Source organism: Rhinoderma darwinii, chromosome 5 (assembly GCF_050947455.1).
Source record: "Rhinoderma darwinii isolate aRhiDar2 chromosome 5, aRhiDar2.hap1, whole genome shotgun sequence".
Classification (NCBI taxonomy): domain Eukaryota; kingdom Metazoa; phylum Chordata; class Amphibia; order Anura; family Rhinodermatidae; genus Rhinoderma; species Rhinoderma darwinii.
The window spans coordinates 311,607,389-311,626,649 of NC_134691.1; the positions used below are offsets into that span (position 1 = coordinate 311,607,389).

Here is a 19,261-nt window from a genome sequence, read left to right on the forward strand (position 1 = left end):
GAAGCAACTAAAATAAAACAATCAATAAACCTCCTAAACATAAAATAAACAATTCCAGATTAGATTCCACACATAACATCCTGCGATTTCATGGAGAAAATAAATGTGTATTTCCCAGTGCCACTGGTTTGTCAATGTCCTAGCTTTAGTTTCTGTAAATACATCAAGTTAATGATGTGTGTCTTGTATTAGAAAATACATCCCAGCAGCACATGCATAACAATGCCCTGCTAATAAACACACTGAGACCACCTTTACAATAAGGTTGATTGCTTCAGGCAGCAGTCCCACCTCCCCCTGGAGAAGAAGGGGGAGTAGGGGGATTGGTCAGGGAGGGGTGGGAGCTGGATGCTCCTGGTATAAATATTCAATAGAGGAGTTACTGAGCACTAGTTAAGCTTGCAGAGTGAGGTGGAGGAGAATTGTGTGCAGCATTTACCACAGGACTCATCATATAGTGCACAACTGGAGCTGTCATTGTGGATTTACAAGCTTGCTGCAGACTGGATGAACTTCTTTTTCTAACTTTGCATTAACTATTGTGTGACTGCAGTGGCTGGGGTTGGCAGAGCTCATGCCCCTGGTGATCTGTGAGTGGCACAAGGGTGAGGAGAGGAGATGACCCTTCAGCCTGAGCTGTGACATTCTACTTAATCCAGGGACAGTGATTGATCATAGTAAAGACTGTGCACGATGGAGAGGAGCTGTGTACTGGAGAACATCTACCTGCTGCTGCTGCTGCTTCTGCTGATAGTCGCTGCGTCCTGGCTCCCCAAAGCGCACAGTGCCGCAGCCAAGGAGCTGACCTGCCAGGAGATCACGGTGCCCCTGTGCAAGGGCATCGGCTACAACTACACCTACATGCCCAACCAGTTCAACCACGACACGCAGGACGAGGCTGGCCTGGAGGTGCACCAGTTCTGGCCGCTGGTGGAGATTCACTGCTCCCCGGATCTGAAGTTCTTCCTGTGCAGCATGTATACTCCCATCTGCCTGGAGGACTACAAAAAGCCGCTGCCACCCTGCCGGAGTGTGTGTGAGCGTGCACGGGCTGGCTGTGCGCCCCTTATGCGACAATATGGCTTTGCTTGGCCGGACAGGATGCGCTGTGACCGGCTGCCTGAGCAGGGGACTCCGGACACGCTGTGCATGGACGATAACCGGACTGATCTGACCACCGTGGCCCCCAGTCTTCCAGAGCAGCCACAGCGCCCACCAAAAGCACCAACACATGTGCATAACAAGGGTAAACCACGTGTGGAGCCTCCAAGGACTAAACCAAGACCCCCTGCTGGGTGTGAGCCCGGGTGCCAGTGCAGAGCACCCATGGTACTGGTGTCCAATGAAAGACACCCACTGTACAACCGTGTGAGGACTGGACAGATCCCTAATTGTGCCATGCCATGTCACAACCCCTTCTTCACCCCGGAGGAGAGGACCTTTACCACCTTCTGGATTGGACTTTGGTCTGTACTTTGCTTTGCCTCCACCTTTGCCACTGTATCCACCTTCCTGATAGACATGGAGCGTTTTAAGTACCCAGAGCGCCCCATCATCTTCCTGTCTGCCTGCTACCTGTTGGTGTCTGCTGGGTACCTGGTGAGACTGATTGCTGGGCATGAGAAGGTGGCATGCAGCAGGGAGCATGACCTGGAGCACATCCACTATGAGACCACAGGACCTGCCCTCTGTACCCTGGTGTTCCTGCTCATCTACTTCTTTGGCATGGCCAGCTCCATCTGGTGGGTTATCCTATCCCTCACCTGGTTCTTAGCAGCTGGCATGAAATGGGGCAATGAAGCTATTGCTGGCTACTCACAATACTTCCACCTGGCGGCCTGGTTGGTACCTAGCATCAAGTCTATAGCTGTGCTAGCTCTAAGCTCTGTAGATGGTGACCCAGTAGCTGGCATCTGTTATGTAGGCAACCAGAATCTGGACAATTTGAGGGGCTTTGTTTTGGCACCCTTAGTCATCTACCTCTTCATTGGCAGCATGTTCCTGCTGGCTGGATTTGTGTCCCTTTTCAGGATCCGCAGTGTCATCAAACAGGGGGGCACCAAGACTGACAAGCTGGAGAAACTTATGATCCGGATAGGGATATTCAGCGTGCTGTACACTGTGCCAGCTACCATTGTGGTGGCATGCTTCTTTTATGAACAACATAACCGCCAAGGCTGGGAAGCAGCACACAACTGCAACTCCTGCCTACCTGAACTGGCACAGCCACGCAGGCCGGACTATGCAGTATTCATGCTCAAGTACTTTATGTGCTTGGTGGTTGGCATCACATCTGGGGTATGGATCTGGTCTGGGAAGACTCTGGAGTCCTGGAGAGCTTTCTGTACTCGCTGCTGCTGGGGTAGCAAAGCAACTGGTGGGTCCATGTATAGTGATGTCAGCACTGGGTTGACATGGAGGTCTGGCACTGCCAGCTCAGTGTCTTACCCAAAACAGATGCCCTTATCTCAGGTCTAAGACTAACAGGAAAAAGGGTGGGGGGTAGGAACTAGAGACACTCAACTGTCTGAGATTTACCAACCTAACCCCAAAGCACCCCCATCCCCCTTCTTTTTCTTTTTTTTTTACTTTCTTGCTATTAGCATGATAATGAACTCTTAATGGTATCCATTAGTAGGGACTTGAATGACTGGTCAGAACAATGTACCTGGAATTGAAGCCTCCCTGATTCCTCTCCATTTATATGCAAGGAGCATTGCTGAAACCATAATTTAACTGGCCAGAGGCAGGGGATTGTCTCTGAGCTCCAAGTAATGAGGCAATAACTTATTTGTTTCTTGTAAGCATGTCTGGAGAAACCTTCATTTTTTATTATTAAGTTTGCTGGATGTGTCCTTAAACATTTCTTGCCTGGCACTTCTAAGGGGTGACCCTATTAGTGTCCAGCTGCCTACAACACCCTTATCAAGTGTGCCTTGTGGCACTCCCCAGTCACATGACAACAATGGGGGATGGAAACTGTTAATGAAGCCAAGTAAATGCCTTAAATCATGTCTTAGGTCCCAAGTAAATACGGGTTTCTTCCATTACAGGATGTATTTATATAAATATTTGTTGCAACTTGTAATATGTGTAAGATATGTATATAATACAAAGTTATAATGCTCTGTAAATATTTGTATAAAGTTTAGAGGCTTCTTCATAAGAAACAAAATAATTGATTATTCTATTTTGTCAATAAAATAATTTTTTTTATAAATTATACTTACAGTTTCCTTCACTTTTTATTATGTAAAAGTTAGTTTGGTGTCAGGGGTTGGGTGGGGGGATATGTAGAGCTAACGGCTTTATTTTTAATAACTTTTTTTTAATTATTTTTATTAATGATTACACTGTCCTACACCATAGGAAAACCTGATTTATATTAATATGGGCACAGGTATGACATTACACAATACACATAATATTTCTTAATCATTGGAACATTCATGTCATAGCACCATGCATGCAATGAAATTCACAGAAAATTGCTTCAATTGTAGCAAAAACCCTAACAATTGTATTTATGAGCTGGAAAATTCATGGTTCATTGCAGGTTTGATAAATTGCTGCATCAATTAGATGCAACTTCCGTTATTCCTTATGGGTAAGAAAGTTTGATGGCTCCAATATTTCTGTGTCAAAAACACTTGTAACATTTTTCCTCATAGGGAATAATTGAAGTTACATTGCAACCCCAATTTTCACGCGACTTTGTCAACGTGTAGCCGAGCCATAAACAGATTTCCATTGGTCCAAAACAATCTGACACAAAGATTGTCATAACTATCTTCATGTCTATGGCCGCATGTTACTGCTGATGCAGCCAATAATCTCTTGCCAGGTCTTAAAATGTCAAATTGGTCAATTTACCGGAATAATTTCAGGGGGTTAACATCTTAGTAACCTTTTAGACTTAACTTGTGTATATTAAACGTGATCCCTTTGTGTGAAGAGAATGCATTGTGCGTCCGTCAAGTCTAAGTCCATTTATTGAGTAAAAGGGGAGCGGAATTAGTTGTAAAAATTCTTTGGAAATTATTGAACTTTTTACCTATCTTCCTAGTGGCTCAGCACATGGGTCCCCCCTTTAAGAGAGGCTAAATTAATGGGGTTAATCTGTAAGGAACTTGGTCTTTTCAGCCTCAGAAGCTTTGATCTTTTCTGTCCTCCATACATGATCTATACACTAAAGGCTGTTTCCCAGCTCCCTGTCCCCCCTTTTTGAAAACCAATTGACCACCGCCAGGCATTAAAGGATCTTCAATTAAAGACATGTGGATTTTTTTATTTTTTTTTCCCACCTTTTATTACATTTTTTAGCATGAGTTGTAACAGTTAGTGCAGAGGAAGAGAGAGGGAGAGAAAGCTGCCTTTTTCCATTAGCTTTCCCTACATTGTTAGCCAGACTGCAGGCAGCAAAGCATGAGGTAGAGAATGAGAATGCCCTACAGGTGGTCTGTTCACATAATCCCCCAATTTGCAGAGTTTTCCTTTACAAGACAATTTCATTACAAAAAAAAAAAAATCTCCTCTCTGCTCCTTTTTCCTTAATTGAACCAATTGCATGGCCATTATAGAGCAGGGCTTCTTTAGAAACTTCTCTGCTAGGGCCTGGGACTTCAATAAATTGGTGAGACCTGAGGGATAGTCCTGAAGACCTGAGCTCTGTCTCTATATAGTTTTTTCAGTTGCTTACACTTATTCCCTGATGGTTTGGCCACAGTTTAAGAATAATGGATAGGAGGATATGTGTATGAGTGCATATATGCCCTGGGGATCCTTATTAGCCTGTCATTCAGGATCAGACATGGCAGCTAGCTTACTAATGACATCCGTCATCGGTGGTGGCTGAATCCTTCACTGCTCCATAAGAGGGTTTAACTTTTAGGATCCCTGAATATCACACATTACAGTCCTGCTCACTTATATGACATCAACTTTTACCCAAAGATATATACATATGTATATATACATATGTATATATATATATATATATATATATGTGTGTGTGTGTGTATATATATATATATATATATATATATGTGTGTGTATATATATATATATATATATATATATATATACATATGTATGTAATATATATATATATTTTTTGTTATTTTTTTTTTATTTAGTTAGAATGAATATCATATATGCGCCACCACAGGGAAAATTAAAGGGGTTGCCCGGTTTTAGCAATTTATGTTATTTTTTTGCATAATTAAAAGTTAGGCAATTTTCCAATATACTTTCTGTATTAATTCCTCACAGTTTTCAAGATCTCTGCTTGTTGTTATTCAATAGGAACATTCATTGTTTACTTGCAGCGGATACAATTCTGTCCATGGTCATGTGATGGACACACAGGGGCTGGGATCATTAGAAGACACAGCTTTGATACACATACTGTAACTGTAACGGTAACGATCCCAGCACCTGTGCATCCATCACATGACCATGGACAGAATTTTATCTGCTGGAAGTAAACAATGAATGTTCCTATTGAATAACAACAAGCAGGGATCTTGAAAACCGTGAGGAATTAGTACAGAAAGTTTATTGGAAAATTGTATAACTTTTAATTATACAAAAAAAAGAACATTAAATTGCTGAAACCAGACAATCCCTTTTAAGCATTACATCGTTTTAATTGAAGTCAATGGACTGTCCGTGTAATGCATGGACATGCCGGGACCTAAAGAGAAAGATTCTCTTTGTAGCTGCTCTCCACACTGGCTAATAGATGAGATCTTTTCATTCCGAATTCCCTTACAACCCCATCCCAACATTTAAAGTATCCATACGTCATAGCCGGGTAGGTGAAGTATGGAACGGGCTCACGGAGGGAACCCGCTCCATATGATACGGGTGTTGGCTGTATGTCACAGCCAACTTCACAGTAACGAGCGGTATCGCGCTCAAGCGCGATCCTGCTCGCTTAGCCCGTTAAATGACACGGTCGATAGCAACCGCGGCATATAAATAGTTAGAAAGGGGGGCGACCCCCTCTAGCAGCTAATTGCGCCCCACGCAATGCAATCGCGGGGTGGCGATGGTTGCAATGGCAGCCTGGGGTCCTAATGAAGGCCCCCAGGCTCCCATCTTTGTGCTCCTATTAAGCCCTGCCTGTGGCAGGGCTTAATAGAAGCCTGTCAGAAAGACGATATACTGCAATACATTAGTATTGCAGTATATCGTGCAAGCAATCGCTGGTTGAAGGCCAATAAAAAAAGTACAAATTAGTCAAATAAATTAGTTTTTTATGTAAAAAATAAAATATTAAAAGTTCCAAAAACCCCCCTTTTGCAATTTACCCCCTAGAGCATTGTAAAAATATAAATAAACATAATTGGTATCGCCGCGTCCGTAAAACTCTGAACTATTACAATATATCATTATTTAACCCGCACGGTGTATGCCGTAAAAAAAAAATGTAAACGCTACAATTGCTATTTTTTGGTCACCTAATCTCCCACAAAAAATGGAATAAAAACTGATCAAAACCTTGCATATACCGAAAAATGGTTTAATTAAAAACTACAACTTATCCCACAAAAAATAAGCCCTCACACCACTTAATCAACGGAAAAATAAAAAAGTTATGGCTCTCGGAATTTGGCGACACAAAATAAATTTAATTTTTTACACTCAGTTTTTTCCTTGTAAAAGTAGTAAAATATATAACAAAAACTATATATATTTGGTATTGCCGTATTCGTATTGACCCGCAGAATAACATTAACATGTTGTTTTAATTTGAGAGTGAATTCAGTAAAAACGAAGCGCAAAAATCAATGGAGGAATCTGTGTTTTTTTCATTTTCTACCCCACAAATATTTTTTTTCCCATTTCCTAGTACATTATATGGCACAATAAATGGCACTACGAAAAACTACAACTCGTCACGCAAAAATCAAGCCCTCATAGGACTATATAGACGGAAAAATGAAAAAGTTATGATTTTTGGAAGGTGGGGAGGAAAAAATGAAAATGAAAATCAGAAAGTTGTTTACAACGGGGAGGGGTTAATGGTCAGTATTTACTTTTATTTTTAACTCAATTGGGGATAGAAGATAATCGGTGACACACGTTCTAGTAATGAGATATCAAGAGACCATTGGGTTACCCTTGCACCTATAGACTGTAGAAATCGAAAGGACCTGCCAACACATATCCAACTTGTATGGCGAACTGTAGGGCTCATGCACACTGAGAATAAAGTATATTATACTAAGTATAAATCCAAATGAAAAAAGTCTTTGTATATATCTGTATCCAATTGGGAGCAAAAGAAGGTACAGTATGGCCCATAGACGTTCATGTGTCCCATATAATGGTTCTGTACAACTTGTATGGAGCCATAATACAGCCATGTGCATGACGCTTTAAAGTGTAACTAAACGTTTGAGAAACTTATGACATGTCATAGTGACATGTCAGAAGTTTGGATTGGTGGGGGTCCGAGCACTGAGACTCCACCAATCGCTAGAGCGAAGCAGCTGAAGCGCTCGTGTGAGCGCTCAGCTGCTTCGAGTCTGTTCGGCTTTTTCCGGAAAGCCGATGTATCGGAGTACAGGCTCTTAGACTTTCCATTGAGTCCGTACTCCGATACATTGATTTCCGGAAAAAGCTTCGTTCTAGCGATCGGTGGGGGTCTCAGTGCTTGGACCCCCACTAATCCAAACTTCTGACATGTCACTATGACATGTCAGAAGTTTGTCAAACGTTTAGTTACCCTTTAACAAAAATTAAAGCAGGTCGGTGGAATTCTTCCATCTAGTCCATTGACCAGTAGTGAATAATGTTAACATGGCAAAACTCTCTATCTATAAGTGCACTTGTAATGGGGAAATGACCCCGTAGCATTAACAGAATTCAAATCCCAGCGGCAGACAGGGAATAATCTCATCTGTTTATACCGCAGACTGAGTTTACTTGGAGTAAATGGAGCTTGGAGTTTGGAGAGCGCTGGTCTGGTGAGTTGCTCTGTGTGGGTGTATGTAGTTTAGCTTCCTATGTGTAGCCTGGAGCTATTCCCTCGGAAGGAGCGTAGACTTTACTAAATATTACTTAAAGTGTCTACACAGAGTCAATGTTTAAGCTGGAGATGAAACAGATTGTATACTGAATTTCCTAGACTGACTTATCTTGATTGGTAAGGACATAATAGGTGGGCTTTCCTGAAAACTGGCTCCCCTGGAATTTTAATAACATAACACTACATAACAACGTAAAGTAACACAGCAACGAATACTACTGAGCAGTGCTAATACCGGGCAGTCTTATCTGATTGACCCTAATTGCAGATTGACAGTATAGGACAGTTGCTAATTCTAAATTGCACTGATAAGATCGTCTACTTTTTACCTAACGACACTCACTTAAGTAAATATATAAGGCTCCGGAGTTTTGGCTGGGATATTATAAGGCTTTACTTACGTACAGGCAAATAAGTAATATTGGTGAAGGACACTACATACTGCTACTCCAGCAAAAAATGCAACAAAAACAGCCATGGCGAAGCTTTGTTTTCCACTGCCTAAGACAGATCTAGAAGACCGCATGCGTGGTGCCATATGTAATGTGGTTTCTTCCCCAATTAAGTCAATGTGGAAAATGCCACAAACACATCACACCCAGACCATGCTGAAATGACTAGCAAATGAAGAATGCTCTAACACAGTCAAAACTACTGAAGTAGAAACACCTACAATGAGTGTGAATTTATTGTAAAATTATGGTAAATCTGTGGTTCATTCATAGGCCTCGCCGCCTCCTGTAAACCATGCCCCTTTTCTAGCCACTTTCAAGAAATCGTAAATGTTAATGCAACTAAGGCGTGCAGCAAAAGTTGCAACTATTTATACCAGAAAACTGGCGTAAACTTTTTACTATATTCCCCCATTATGCATAGACACAAGTACTGCAGTGCAATATCTGTCGAATGGTAATGGTAGACGGGTGACTGCTCAGTGAGAAAGTCTCTGCCCCTGGTGACACTTTCCCCCACCACTATCATCTACCTCTGTACTAAACCGTTCAGTTTAAAAATATATTTTTTTTTTGAAAAATTAGAACAAATTTACTAACCTTTTATGCCTTGTTCAGCGTTTATCTGGTGGGTACAGGAGGCTTATCTATCTATCTATCTATCTATCTATCTATCTATCTATCTATCTATCTATCTATCTATCTATCATCTATCTATCTATCTATCTATCTATCTATCTATCTATCTATCTATCTATCTATCTACCTATCTATCTATCTATCTATCTATCTATCTCATATCTATCTATCTATCTATCTATCTATCTATCTCTCTATCTATCTATCTATCTATCTATCTATCTATCTATCTATCTATCTATCTATCTATCTATCTATCTATCTATCTACCTATCTATATATCTACCTATCTATCTATCTATCTATCTATCTATCTATCTATCTATCTATCTACCTATCTCATATCTATCTATCTATCTATCTATCTATCTATCTATCTATCTATCTATCTATCTATCTATCTATCTATCTATCTATCTCATATCTATCTATCTATCTATCTATCTATCTATCTATCTATCTATCTATCTATCTATCTATCTATCTATCTATCTATCTATCTATCTATCATCTATCTAACACACAAGAAAATGGCGATAGCACTCTGCGAACACTAATGCCACCTAAGCACTACAGATAAATAAATATGCTTTACTTCTGAATCTACTTACAAATAGTGAGGTTCTTAGCGCACATTTTGATCAAATTGTATGAGCCCACCTGCCATGACAATGCGATTTCTATTAGGTGGGAACCTACGCTGCACATACATCCAGAACTGGGACTAAGCCTAAATGTATCTGTCGTGGCTTAGGTGGCATTAGTCTTCGCAGTGTGCTGTCACCATTTTTTTGTGTGCTGTATAAATTGCAGTCACAGGTGTTCTTGGACCTGTATACACATTTTGTTTCATTTTGTTGGAATGTGCTGTTCAAGCTTTTGTGTTGTTTATGTGATTCAAATATATGGGGTTAGTGACTGCCTCCATTTTTGATCTTGCACTCCTCCCATTCTGTCCTGGGTAATTCTAATTCGTTTAAAGGGAATGTGTTGCCAGCAAAACATGTTTGTTTTTTTTTAATTAAACATTTAGTGTGTAGGTGATTAAACATTGTTCAAATTTTTTTTATTTTTTTCACGAGTCAGGAAATATTATAAATTAGATTCTAATTTATAATATTTCCCATTGCTGGTCACTAGATGGAGCTATTCCCAAAATTGCAGCATTGCATGTGGTAAAGCAACCACATTGCTTTTTGCTGCAAAATTGGGAAAAAAGCACTCGCTCTAGTGAGCTCTGAGAATCCCCCCCCCCTCCTTTATCCTGGCTAGTGCCGGGATAAACGAGGGGATTGAATGGTCTAACCTCCTACACTGTGTGTCGCCATTTTTTGAGCTAACACACAGTGTAGTAGGTTTACATACAGTAGTAAACACACACAAACACGAACATACATAGAAATCTCTTACCTGCTCCTGCCGCCGCGGCTCTCTCCGGCCCGTCCGCTCCGTCTGCTGCCGCTGGTCCAAGTGCACAAGTCCGGAAGCCGCGACCGGAAGTAGTAATCTTACTGTCCGGCCACGACTTCCGGTCCACAGGAAAATGGCGCCGGACGGCGCGCATTTCAAATTGGACTGTGTGGGAGCGGCGCATGCGCAGTTCCCACACAGACGGCGTACACAGAAGTGGATGGGACGGGACCCGTTCGCAGTCCCTATGGGACTGTGGCTGCCGTATTCCATGTCTGTATGTGTCGTTAATCGACACATACAGAAATGGACAAAAAAATGGCAGCCCCCATAGGGAAGAAAAAGTGTAAAAATAAGAAAAAGTAAAACACAAACACACAAATAAATATAAACGTTTTTAATAAAGCACTAACATCTTTAACATATTATAAAAAAAATTGTGATGACACTGTTCCTTTAATGCTGGTTCCTACCATCCCCAAGTATATGTAGGCTTAGTCCCAGTTCTGGGTGTATGTGCAGAGTAGGGACCCACCTTATAGAGGACGCCTTGTCATGGCAGGTGGGCTCACACAATTTGATCAAAATGTGCACTAAGAGCCTCACAATTTTAAGTAGATTCAGCAGTAATGCATATTTATTTATCTGTAGTGCTTAGGTGGCATTAGTATTTGCAGTGTGCTGTTACCATTTTCTAGTGTGCTGTATAAATTTAAAGTCACAGGTGTTCTTGCACCTTTATACATGTTTTGTTTCATTTTGCTGGAATGTGCTGATCAAACTTTTGTGTTGTTTATGTCTATCTATCTATCTATCTATCTATCTATCTATCTATCTATCTATCTATCTATCTATCTATCTATCTATCTATCTATCTATCTATCCTAATATGTAAACTTAAGTAAACCGGTTTAATAAAAGATCATATTGACTTCTGGGACGCAAGATAGCGGGCAATCTATAATCATCGCTGACATTTTTGTGCGACCTCCTGGTTTCTGTTTATTTTACTGAGGAAGCGCAGTTATTCAGATTATGGGACTTCAGGCAGAACATGCAAAAAAACTTATCAATAACCATGACTAGACACGTGGTAACCAACTCTGCAGACTACAATGCCAATCAATACATTAAAGGTCCCTCATTCAGTGTTGGGATTAATATTAAACTACCATATAATTCAATAGCCTTATCAGTATTTATATGTGACCGTTTAAACGCACAGATGTTTGTGTTGCCCATGACTAGAAAAGCATTGTTAATTAAGTATCGATGCTTTATCTATTGTCATTGTCACACTAACTGTTAGATCTCAATAAAATGTAATTTTTGTATTTGGTGCAGATAGGTAATGATGATTTTGATGCGGACAAAAAATAGCTGTGAGGCTGCTAATACTACACTGCCATCTAGTGGTAACTTCTGAGATGATCCTACTGTTTTACTGGTCATAGATATAGTATGCACAGGACAGTTAGGACATGGTATTACATTATTATCTTAACAATATCATCTTTCTGGAGATATTTGTTTTCTTATTTACTTTAGGGCATAAAAGAAGTTCTCAATCTGCACTATTTGTATCCAAAATAGACATTTCAATCAGAACTAGACAATTTGGAATTAACAGACATCCTTCCCCAAAAGCCTACATTTCCTGGACTTCCCCACTTCAAATTCGCTTACATATGACATACATAAGGAAATTGTATTTACAGCATGTCACGGACTGGCCTGGGGTGTGCACTTACTGTGTCTAAGCCGGGGGGTTTAGTCTATCGGATTGTGCAATCTTTACCTTAAAACGTCCCTCATGGGGGTGTGAACTTTGCATAAGGAATTCCCAGGTTGCATAGCAGTAGAATAGTCTCAAATAGCAACCGCTGGCCACTTACAGATGGTAGTTTCAAAGCAAGGCACCCGAGTCGATAAATAGAAGCACGGTCATACAAGTCTGAGGTCATGGCTGGCAGAGCTCATGCATCACTATAAGGTCGGGTTCCTACGTAGCGTAAACGCTGTGGAATTTCCGCAACGGAATTGTGTGCGGATATTCCACAGCATTTACAATAGCAGCAAAGTGGCCTTTTCTGCAGAAAAAAACACAGCGCAAACGTTAATAAACTGACCTGCGGTACGGATTTTAATGCCAATTTATGCCGCGTTTTCATTGATTTTCTGCTGCAGGTTTTCCCAAATGAGTTCAATGGGGATGCAAAACCCACAACAGAAAGACAAAAAATAAAAAAAACATACTCACCCAGAACGCGGGTTTCAGGTCGGACACGCTGCGTGATTTTTACGCAGAGTATCCGTCCCGTGGGAACCCGGCCTTAGACAGATACAGGTCAGGGCAGGCAGCGATCCCAAGGCAGAGTCAGGAAACAGTCCAGGTCACATCCAAAATAACAAAGAACACAATTACCATTACAAGTACACAGGATCCAAAGAACCTTGTTGGTCAGGTGGTCAGGCAAGGTATGACAGTCCAGAGCAGGTTTACATAATCAGAGGTGATCATCCCTTGAAGATGTAGCAGAGCTCATGTATGCACCGCTATGGATCGGCCAGCAGTTGAGATACAAGGATAGGGACATCGGACACACAGGGATGCGCAGCGGCCAGCAACCTTTTATACAGTAATTACTGTTGTTGTCAGATAATACATAGTAATGAATGGGATTTTAAACAAATCTGCGGTTTTGATGCAGATATACTACAGTTATCATCCAGTGACCCGACAAATTTTATATAATTTACATCGGAAACAGCATAAATTATAGTGCAAATCTATTCCAGCTCGTAACTGGAGATGCAGCTAATTTCTTAAGAGGCGTGCACCCCTTATAGAATTAGATGCATTTTACTGCATTTTGATTTAGATTAAGAGCCAGTCTGAAATGCCAGTCTTAATAAATTCCCCCGAATGACTTTAAATTGGGAAAGCCACAGAATTTAAAAAAACTGGACATACAGAACATATTCCTAAACTGTCCCTTTACACCATTGTAATATGTAAAAAGGTAAAATCTAAGCTTCTCTTTTATGTATCCAAACTGTACTGTGTGAACAAACCTAGACTGACTGACACGTGATATAATGATGTGTTCAGGGGTGTATACAGGACTTTGTAAAGTGACAGGTATGGATATGTATATGCATCATGCGCACACATATTTGTTAGACACAATACGAACCAAAGTGAATAATGTCATCATACAGTGTATATAGACTGCCATACTATACACATAACTAATGCCACTCTACAGTACACAAATAACACTGCCATACTATACACATAACTAATGCCACTCTACAGTACACAAATAACACTGCCATACTGTACACATAACTAATGCCACTCTACAGTACAGAAACAACACTGCCATACTGTACACATAACTAATGCCACTCTACAGTACACAAATAACACTGCCATACTATACACATAACTAATGCCACTCTACAGTACACAAATAACACTGCCATACTGTACACATAACGAATGCCACTCTACAGTACACAAATAACACTGCCATACAGTACACATAACTAATGCCACTCTACAGTACACAAATAACACTGCCATACTGTACACATAACTAATGCCACTCTACAGTACACAAATAACACTGCCATACTATACACATAACTAATGCCACTCTACAGTACACAAATAACACTGCCATACTATACACATAACTAATGCCACTCTACAGTACAGAAATAACACTGCCATACTGTACATACAACTAATGCCACTCTAAAGTACACAAATAACACTGCCATACTATACACATAACTAATGCCACTCTACAGTACACAAATAACACTGCCATACTGTACACATAACTAATGCTACTCTACAGAACACAAATAACACTGCCATACTATACACATAACTAATGCCACTCTACAGTACAGAAATAACACTGCCATACTATACACATAACTAATGCCACTCTACAGTACAGAAATAACACTGCCATACTGTACATACAACTAATGCCACTCTAAAGTACACAAATAACACTGCCATACTATACACATAACTAATGCCACTCTACAGTACACAAATAACACTGCCATACTATACACATAACTAATGCCACTCTACAGTACAGAAATAACACTGCCATACTGTACATACAACTAATGCCACTCTAAAGTACACAAATAACACTGCCATACTATACACATAACTAATGCCACTCTACAGTACACAAATAACACTGCCATACTGTACACATAACTAATGCCACTCTACAGTACACAAATAACACTGCCATACTGTACACATAACTAATGCCACTCTACAGTACACAAATAACACTGTCATACAGTACACATAACTAATGCCACTCTACAGTACACAAATAACACTGCCATACTATACACATAACTAATGCCACTCTACAGTACAGAAATAACACTGCCATACTGTACATACAACTAATGCCACTCTAAAGTACACAAATAACACTGCCATACTGTACACATAACTAATGCCACTCTACAGAACACAAATAACACTGCCATACTATACACATAACTAATGCCACTCTACAGTACACAAATAACACTGCCATACTATACACATAACTAATGCCACTCTACAGTACACAAATAACACTGCCATACTATACACATAACTAATGTCACTCTACAGTACACAAATAACACTGCCATACTATACACATAACTAATGCCACTCTACAGTACAGAAATAACACTGCCATACTGTACATACAACTAATGCCACTCTAAAGTACACAAATAACACTGCCATACTATACACATAACTAATGCCACTCTACAGTACACAAATAACACTGCCATACTGTACACATAACTAATGCCACTCTACAGAACACAAATAACACTGCCATACTATACACATAACTAATGCCACTCTACAGTACACAAATAACACTGCCATACTATACACATAACTAATGCCACTCTACAGTACAGAAATAACACTGCCATACTGTACATACAACTAATGCCACTCTAAAGTACACAAATAACACTGCCATACTATACACATAACTAATGCCACTCTACAGTACACAAATAACACTGCCATACTGTACACATAACTAATGCTACTCTACAGAACACAAATAACACTGCCATACTATACACATAACTAATGCCACTCTACAGTACAGAAATAACACTGCCATACTATACACATAACTAATGCCACTCTACAGTACAGAAATAACACTGCCATACTGTACATACAACTAATGCCACTCTAAAGTACACAAATAACACTGCCATACTATACACATAACTAATGCCACTCTACAGTACACAAATAACACTGCCATACTATACACATAACTAATGCCACTCTACAGTACAGAAATAACACTGCCATACTGTACATACAACTAATGCCACTCTAAAGTACACAAATAACACTGCCATACTATACACATAACTAATGCCACTCTACAGTACACAAATAACACTGCCATACTGTACACATAACTAATGCCACTCTACAGTACACAAATAACACTGCCATACTGTACACATAACTAATGCCACTCTACAGTACACAAATAACACTGTCATACAGTACACATAACTAATGCCACTCTACAGTACACAAATAACACTGCCATACTATACACATAACTAATGCCACTCTACAGTACAGAAATAACACTGCCATACTGTACACATAACTAATGCCACTCTACAGTACAGAAATAACACTGCCATACTATACACATAACTAATGCCACTCTACAGAACACAAATAACACTGCCATACTATACACATAACTAATGCCACTCTACAGTACACAAATAACACTGCCATACTGTACACATAACGAATGCCACTCTACAGAACACAAATAACACTGCCATACAGTACACATAACTAATGTCACTCTACAGTACACAAATAACACTGCCATACTGTACACATAACTAATGCCACTCTACAGTACACAAATAACACTGCCATACTGTACACATAACTAATGCCACTCTACAGTACACAAATAACACTGTCATACAGTACACATAACTAATGCCACTCTACAGTACACAAATAACACTGCCATACTATACACATAACTAATGCCACTCTACAGTACAGAAATAACACTGCCATACTGTACATACAACTAATGCCACTCTAAAGTACACAAATAACACTGCCATACTGTACACATAACTAATGCCACTCTACAGAACACAAATAACACTGCCATACTATACACATAACTAATGCCACTCTACAGTACACAAATAACACTGCCATACTATACACATAACTAATGCCACTCTACAGTACACAAATAACACTGCCATACTATACACATAACTAATGTCACTCTACAGTACACAAATAACACTGCCATACTATACACATAACTAATGCCACTCTACAGTACAGAAATAACACTGCCATACTGTACATACAACTAATGCCACTCTAAAGTACACAAATAACACTGCCATACTATACACATAACTAATGCCACTCTACAGTACACAAATAACACTGCCATACTGTACACATAACTAATGCCACTCTACAGAACACAAATAACACTGCCATACTATACACATAACTAATGCCACTCTACAGTACACAAATAACACTGCCATACTATACACATAACTAATGCCACTCTACAGTACAGAAATAACACTGCCATACTGTACATACAACTAATGCCACTCTAAAGTACACAAATAACACTGCCATACTATACACATAACTAATGCCACTCTACAGTACACAAATAACACTGCCATACTGTACACATAACTAATGCCACTCTACAGTACACAAATAACACTGCCATACTGTACACATAACTAATGCCACTCTACAGTACACAAATAACACTGTCATACAGTACACATAACTAATGCCACTCTACAGTACACAAATAACACTGCCATACTGTACAAATAAGATGTCACCATACAGTACACAAATTTATTGTACTGGTCTCCTTATGTGGAACTACAGGGCCCTGGTGTGACCGCAGCCTCTAAACCTGCTATTGGCTATATACCCCTGTTCCTTGGCAATCTGGGTAGGTTGGCTGGTAAATGACAATCAGTGCCACATAGCAAAATATTTATTGTGCCATAACTTTACATTTTAACAAAGCTAAGATGAAATCCAAAAGATAAGTCATAGGATTTCCACCCAAAACATAAAAGGGGCCATATACTGTATGAGTAAATCAGGAGTTAACAGAAGCCAAGGTTTGGTATTGATGTTTTGTTCTACATATTGAGATATCAACGCATAAATCTCCTGACCATATTTTCTCACCGGAGCCCCCAAATCATCCCAGTCACAGGAAAGTCATTAAATAAAGAGGAAACTGCAGACATTTAATAAAATAGGATCAGTCACTAATTCATCGTGTCTATTATTCAATTAAACATCTAGGGGTTGCTCATTTTGGATAATCCCTTTTTTGTTAGAAGGCTCCGCACCGATAAACTGGTGAATATTTTGGAACCTGGTAGCAAGTGTTTAATTCCCCTGCAGCGCCCCCACATGGAAAATGAACTATTGCACTATTCTCATTGAAATTATTAGGCTGTCTGTGTAATGCTAGGACATCCTGTATCCTCCATAGTGATAGACACTCTTATGCTGGCCATACACAGTAGATATATGTCGGTTGAACCCACCGATTTCGGTGGGACCAACCCACCAACTACTGTGTATGGCGGCGTCCCGACTCTCCCCTAATTGCAGATGTCGGGGGAGAGAAGGACCAGGCTGTAAACTTTAAACAGGCCTAATCCTTTTGTTCGTCAATACGATTACGGCGATACCAAATTTTTATAGTTTTTTCTTCATTTTACAAATTTTACAAGGAAAAAACGAACTGTGAAAAATAAAACTTATTTTGTGTTGCCAAATTCTGAGACATAACTTTTTTTTTTTTCCATTGATTAAGCGTCATCAGGGCATATTTTTTTTTAGGATAAACTGTAGTTTTTAATGATACCATGTTGGGGTACATGCGAGGTTTTGATCACCTTTTATTCCATTTTTTTATGGGATATGAGCTGACCAAAAAACAGCGATTCTGGCGTTTTAAATTAAAAAAAATTATGGCATAACCCCTGCGGGTTAAATAATAATATATTGTAATAGTTCAGACATTTACGGACACGGCGATACTAATTATTTTTATTTATTTATTTTTTTACAATGCTTTAGGGGGAAAATGGGAAAAGGGATTTTTATTTTTATTTTTAATATTTTATTTTTTTTGTACATAAAAGAACCCTTTTTTTACCTAGTCCCCCTAAGGGACTTGAACCAGCGATCATTGGATCAATTGCACTATATAATGCAATACTAATGTATTGCAGTATATCGTCTTTCTGACAGGCCAGAGGCAGGGCTTAATAGGAGAACAAAGATGGCAGACCTGGGGGCCTTCATTAGGCACCCAAGGTTGCCATTGCAACCATCGGCACCCCGCGATTGCATCACGGGTGGGCCGATAGCTGTTAGAGGGGGTCGCCCCCCTCTTTCTAGCAATTTAAATGCAGCGTCGCTGTTGACCACAGCATTTAATGGGTTAAACGAGTGGGATCGTGCTACGCATTGTATGGAGCGGGCTCAACCTGTGAGCGCTCCATACTTCCCCTACCTGGCTATGATGTAGGCATACATCAAATGTCGGGAAGGGGTTAAACCAAGCACATG

The 19,261-nt window shown here is 39.9% G+C and overlaps 1 protein-coding gene across 1 annotated transcript; it reads left to right on the forward strand.

Moving 5' to 3' along the window:
* The first annotated feature begins 405 nt into the window (after nt 1-405).
* FZD8 (frizzled class receptor 8) lies at nt 406-3,223 on the forward strand. Its single transcript, XM_075827444.1, has one exon. The coding sequence runs from the start codon at nt 694-696 to the stop codon at nt 2,476-2,478; it is 1,785 nt and encodes a 594-aa protein (XP_075683559.1). The 5' UTR covers nt 406-693; the 3' UTR covers nt 2,479-3,223.
* Nucleotides 3,224-19,261: the final 16,038 nt, after the last annotated feature.

Bases quoted from the DNA above. Each gene is read 5' to 3' on its own strand.
- FZD8 (XM_075827444.1), top strand. From the start codon at position 694: ATGGAGAGGAGCTGTGTACTGGAGAACATCTACCTGCTGCTGCTGCTG.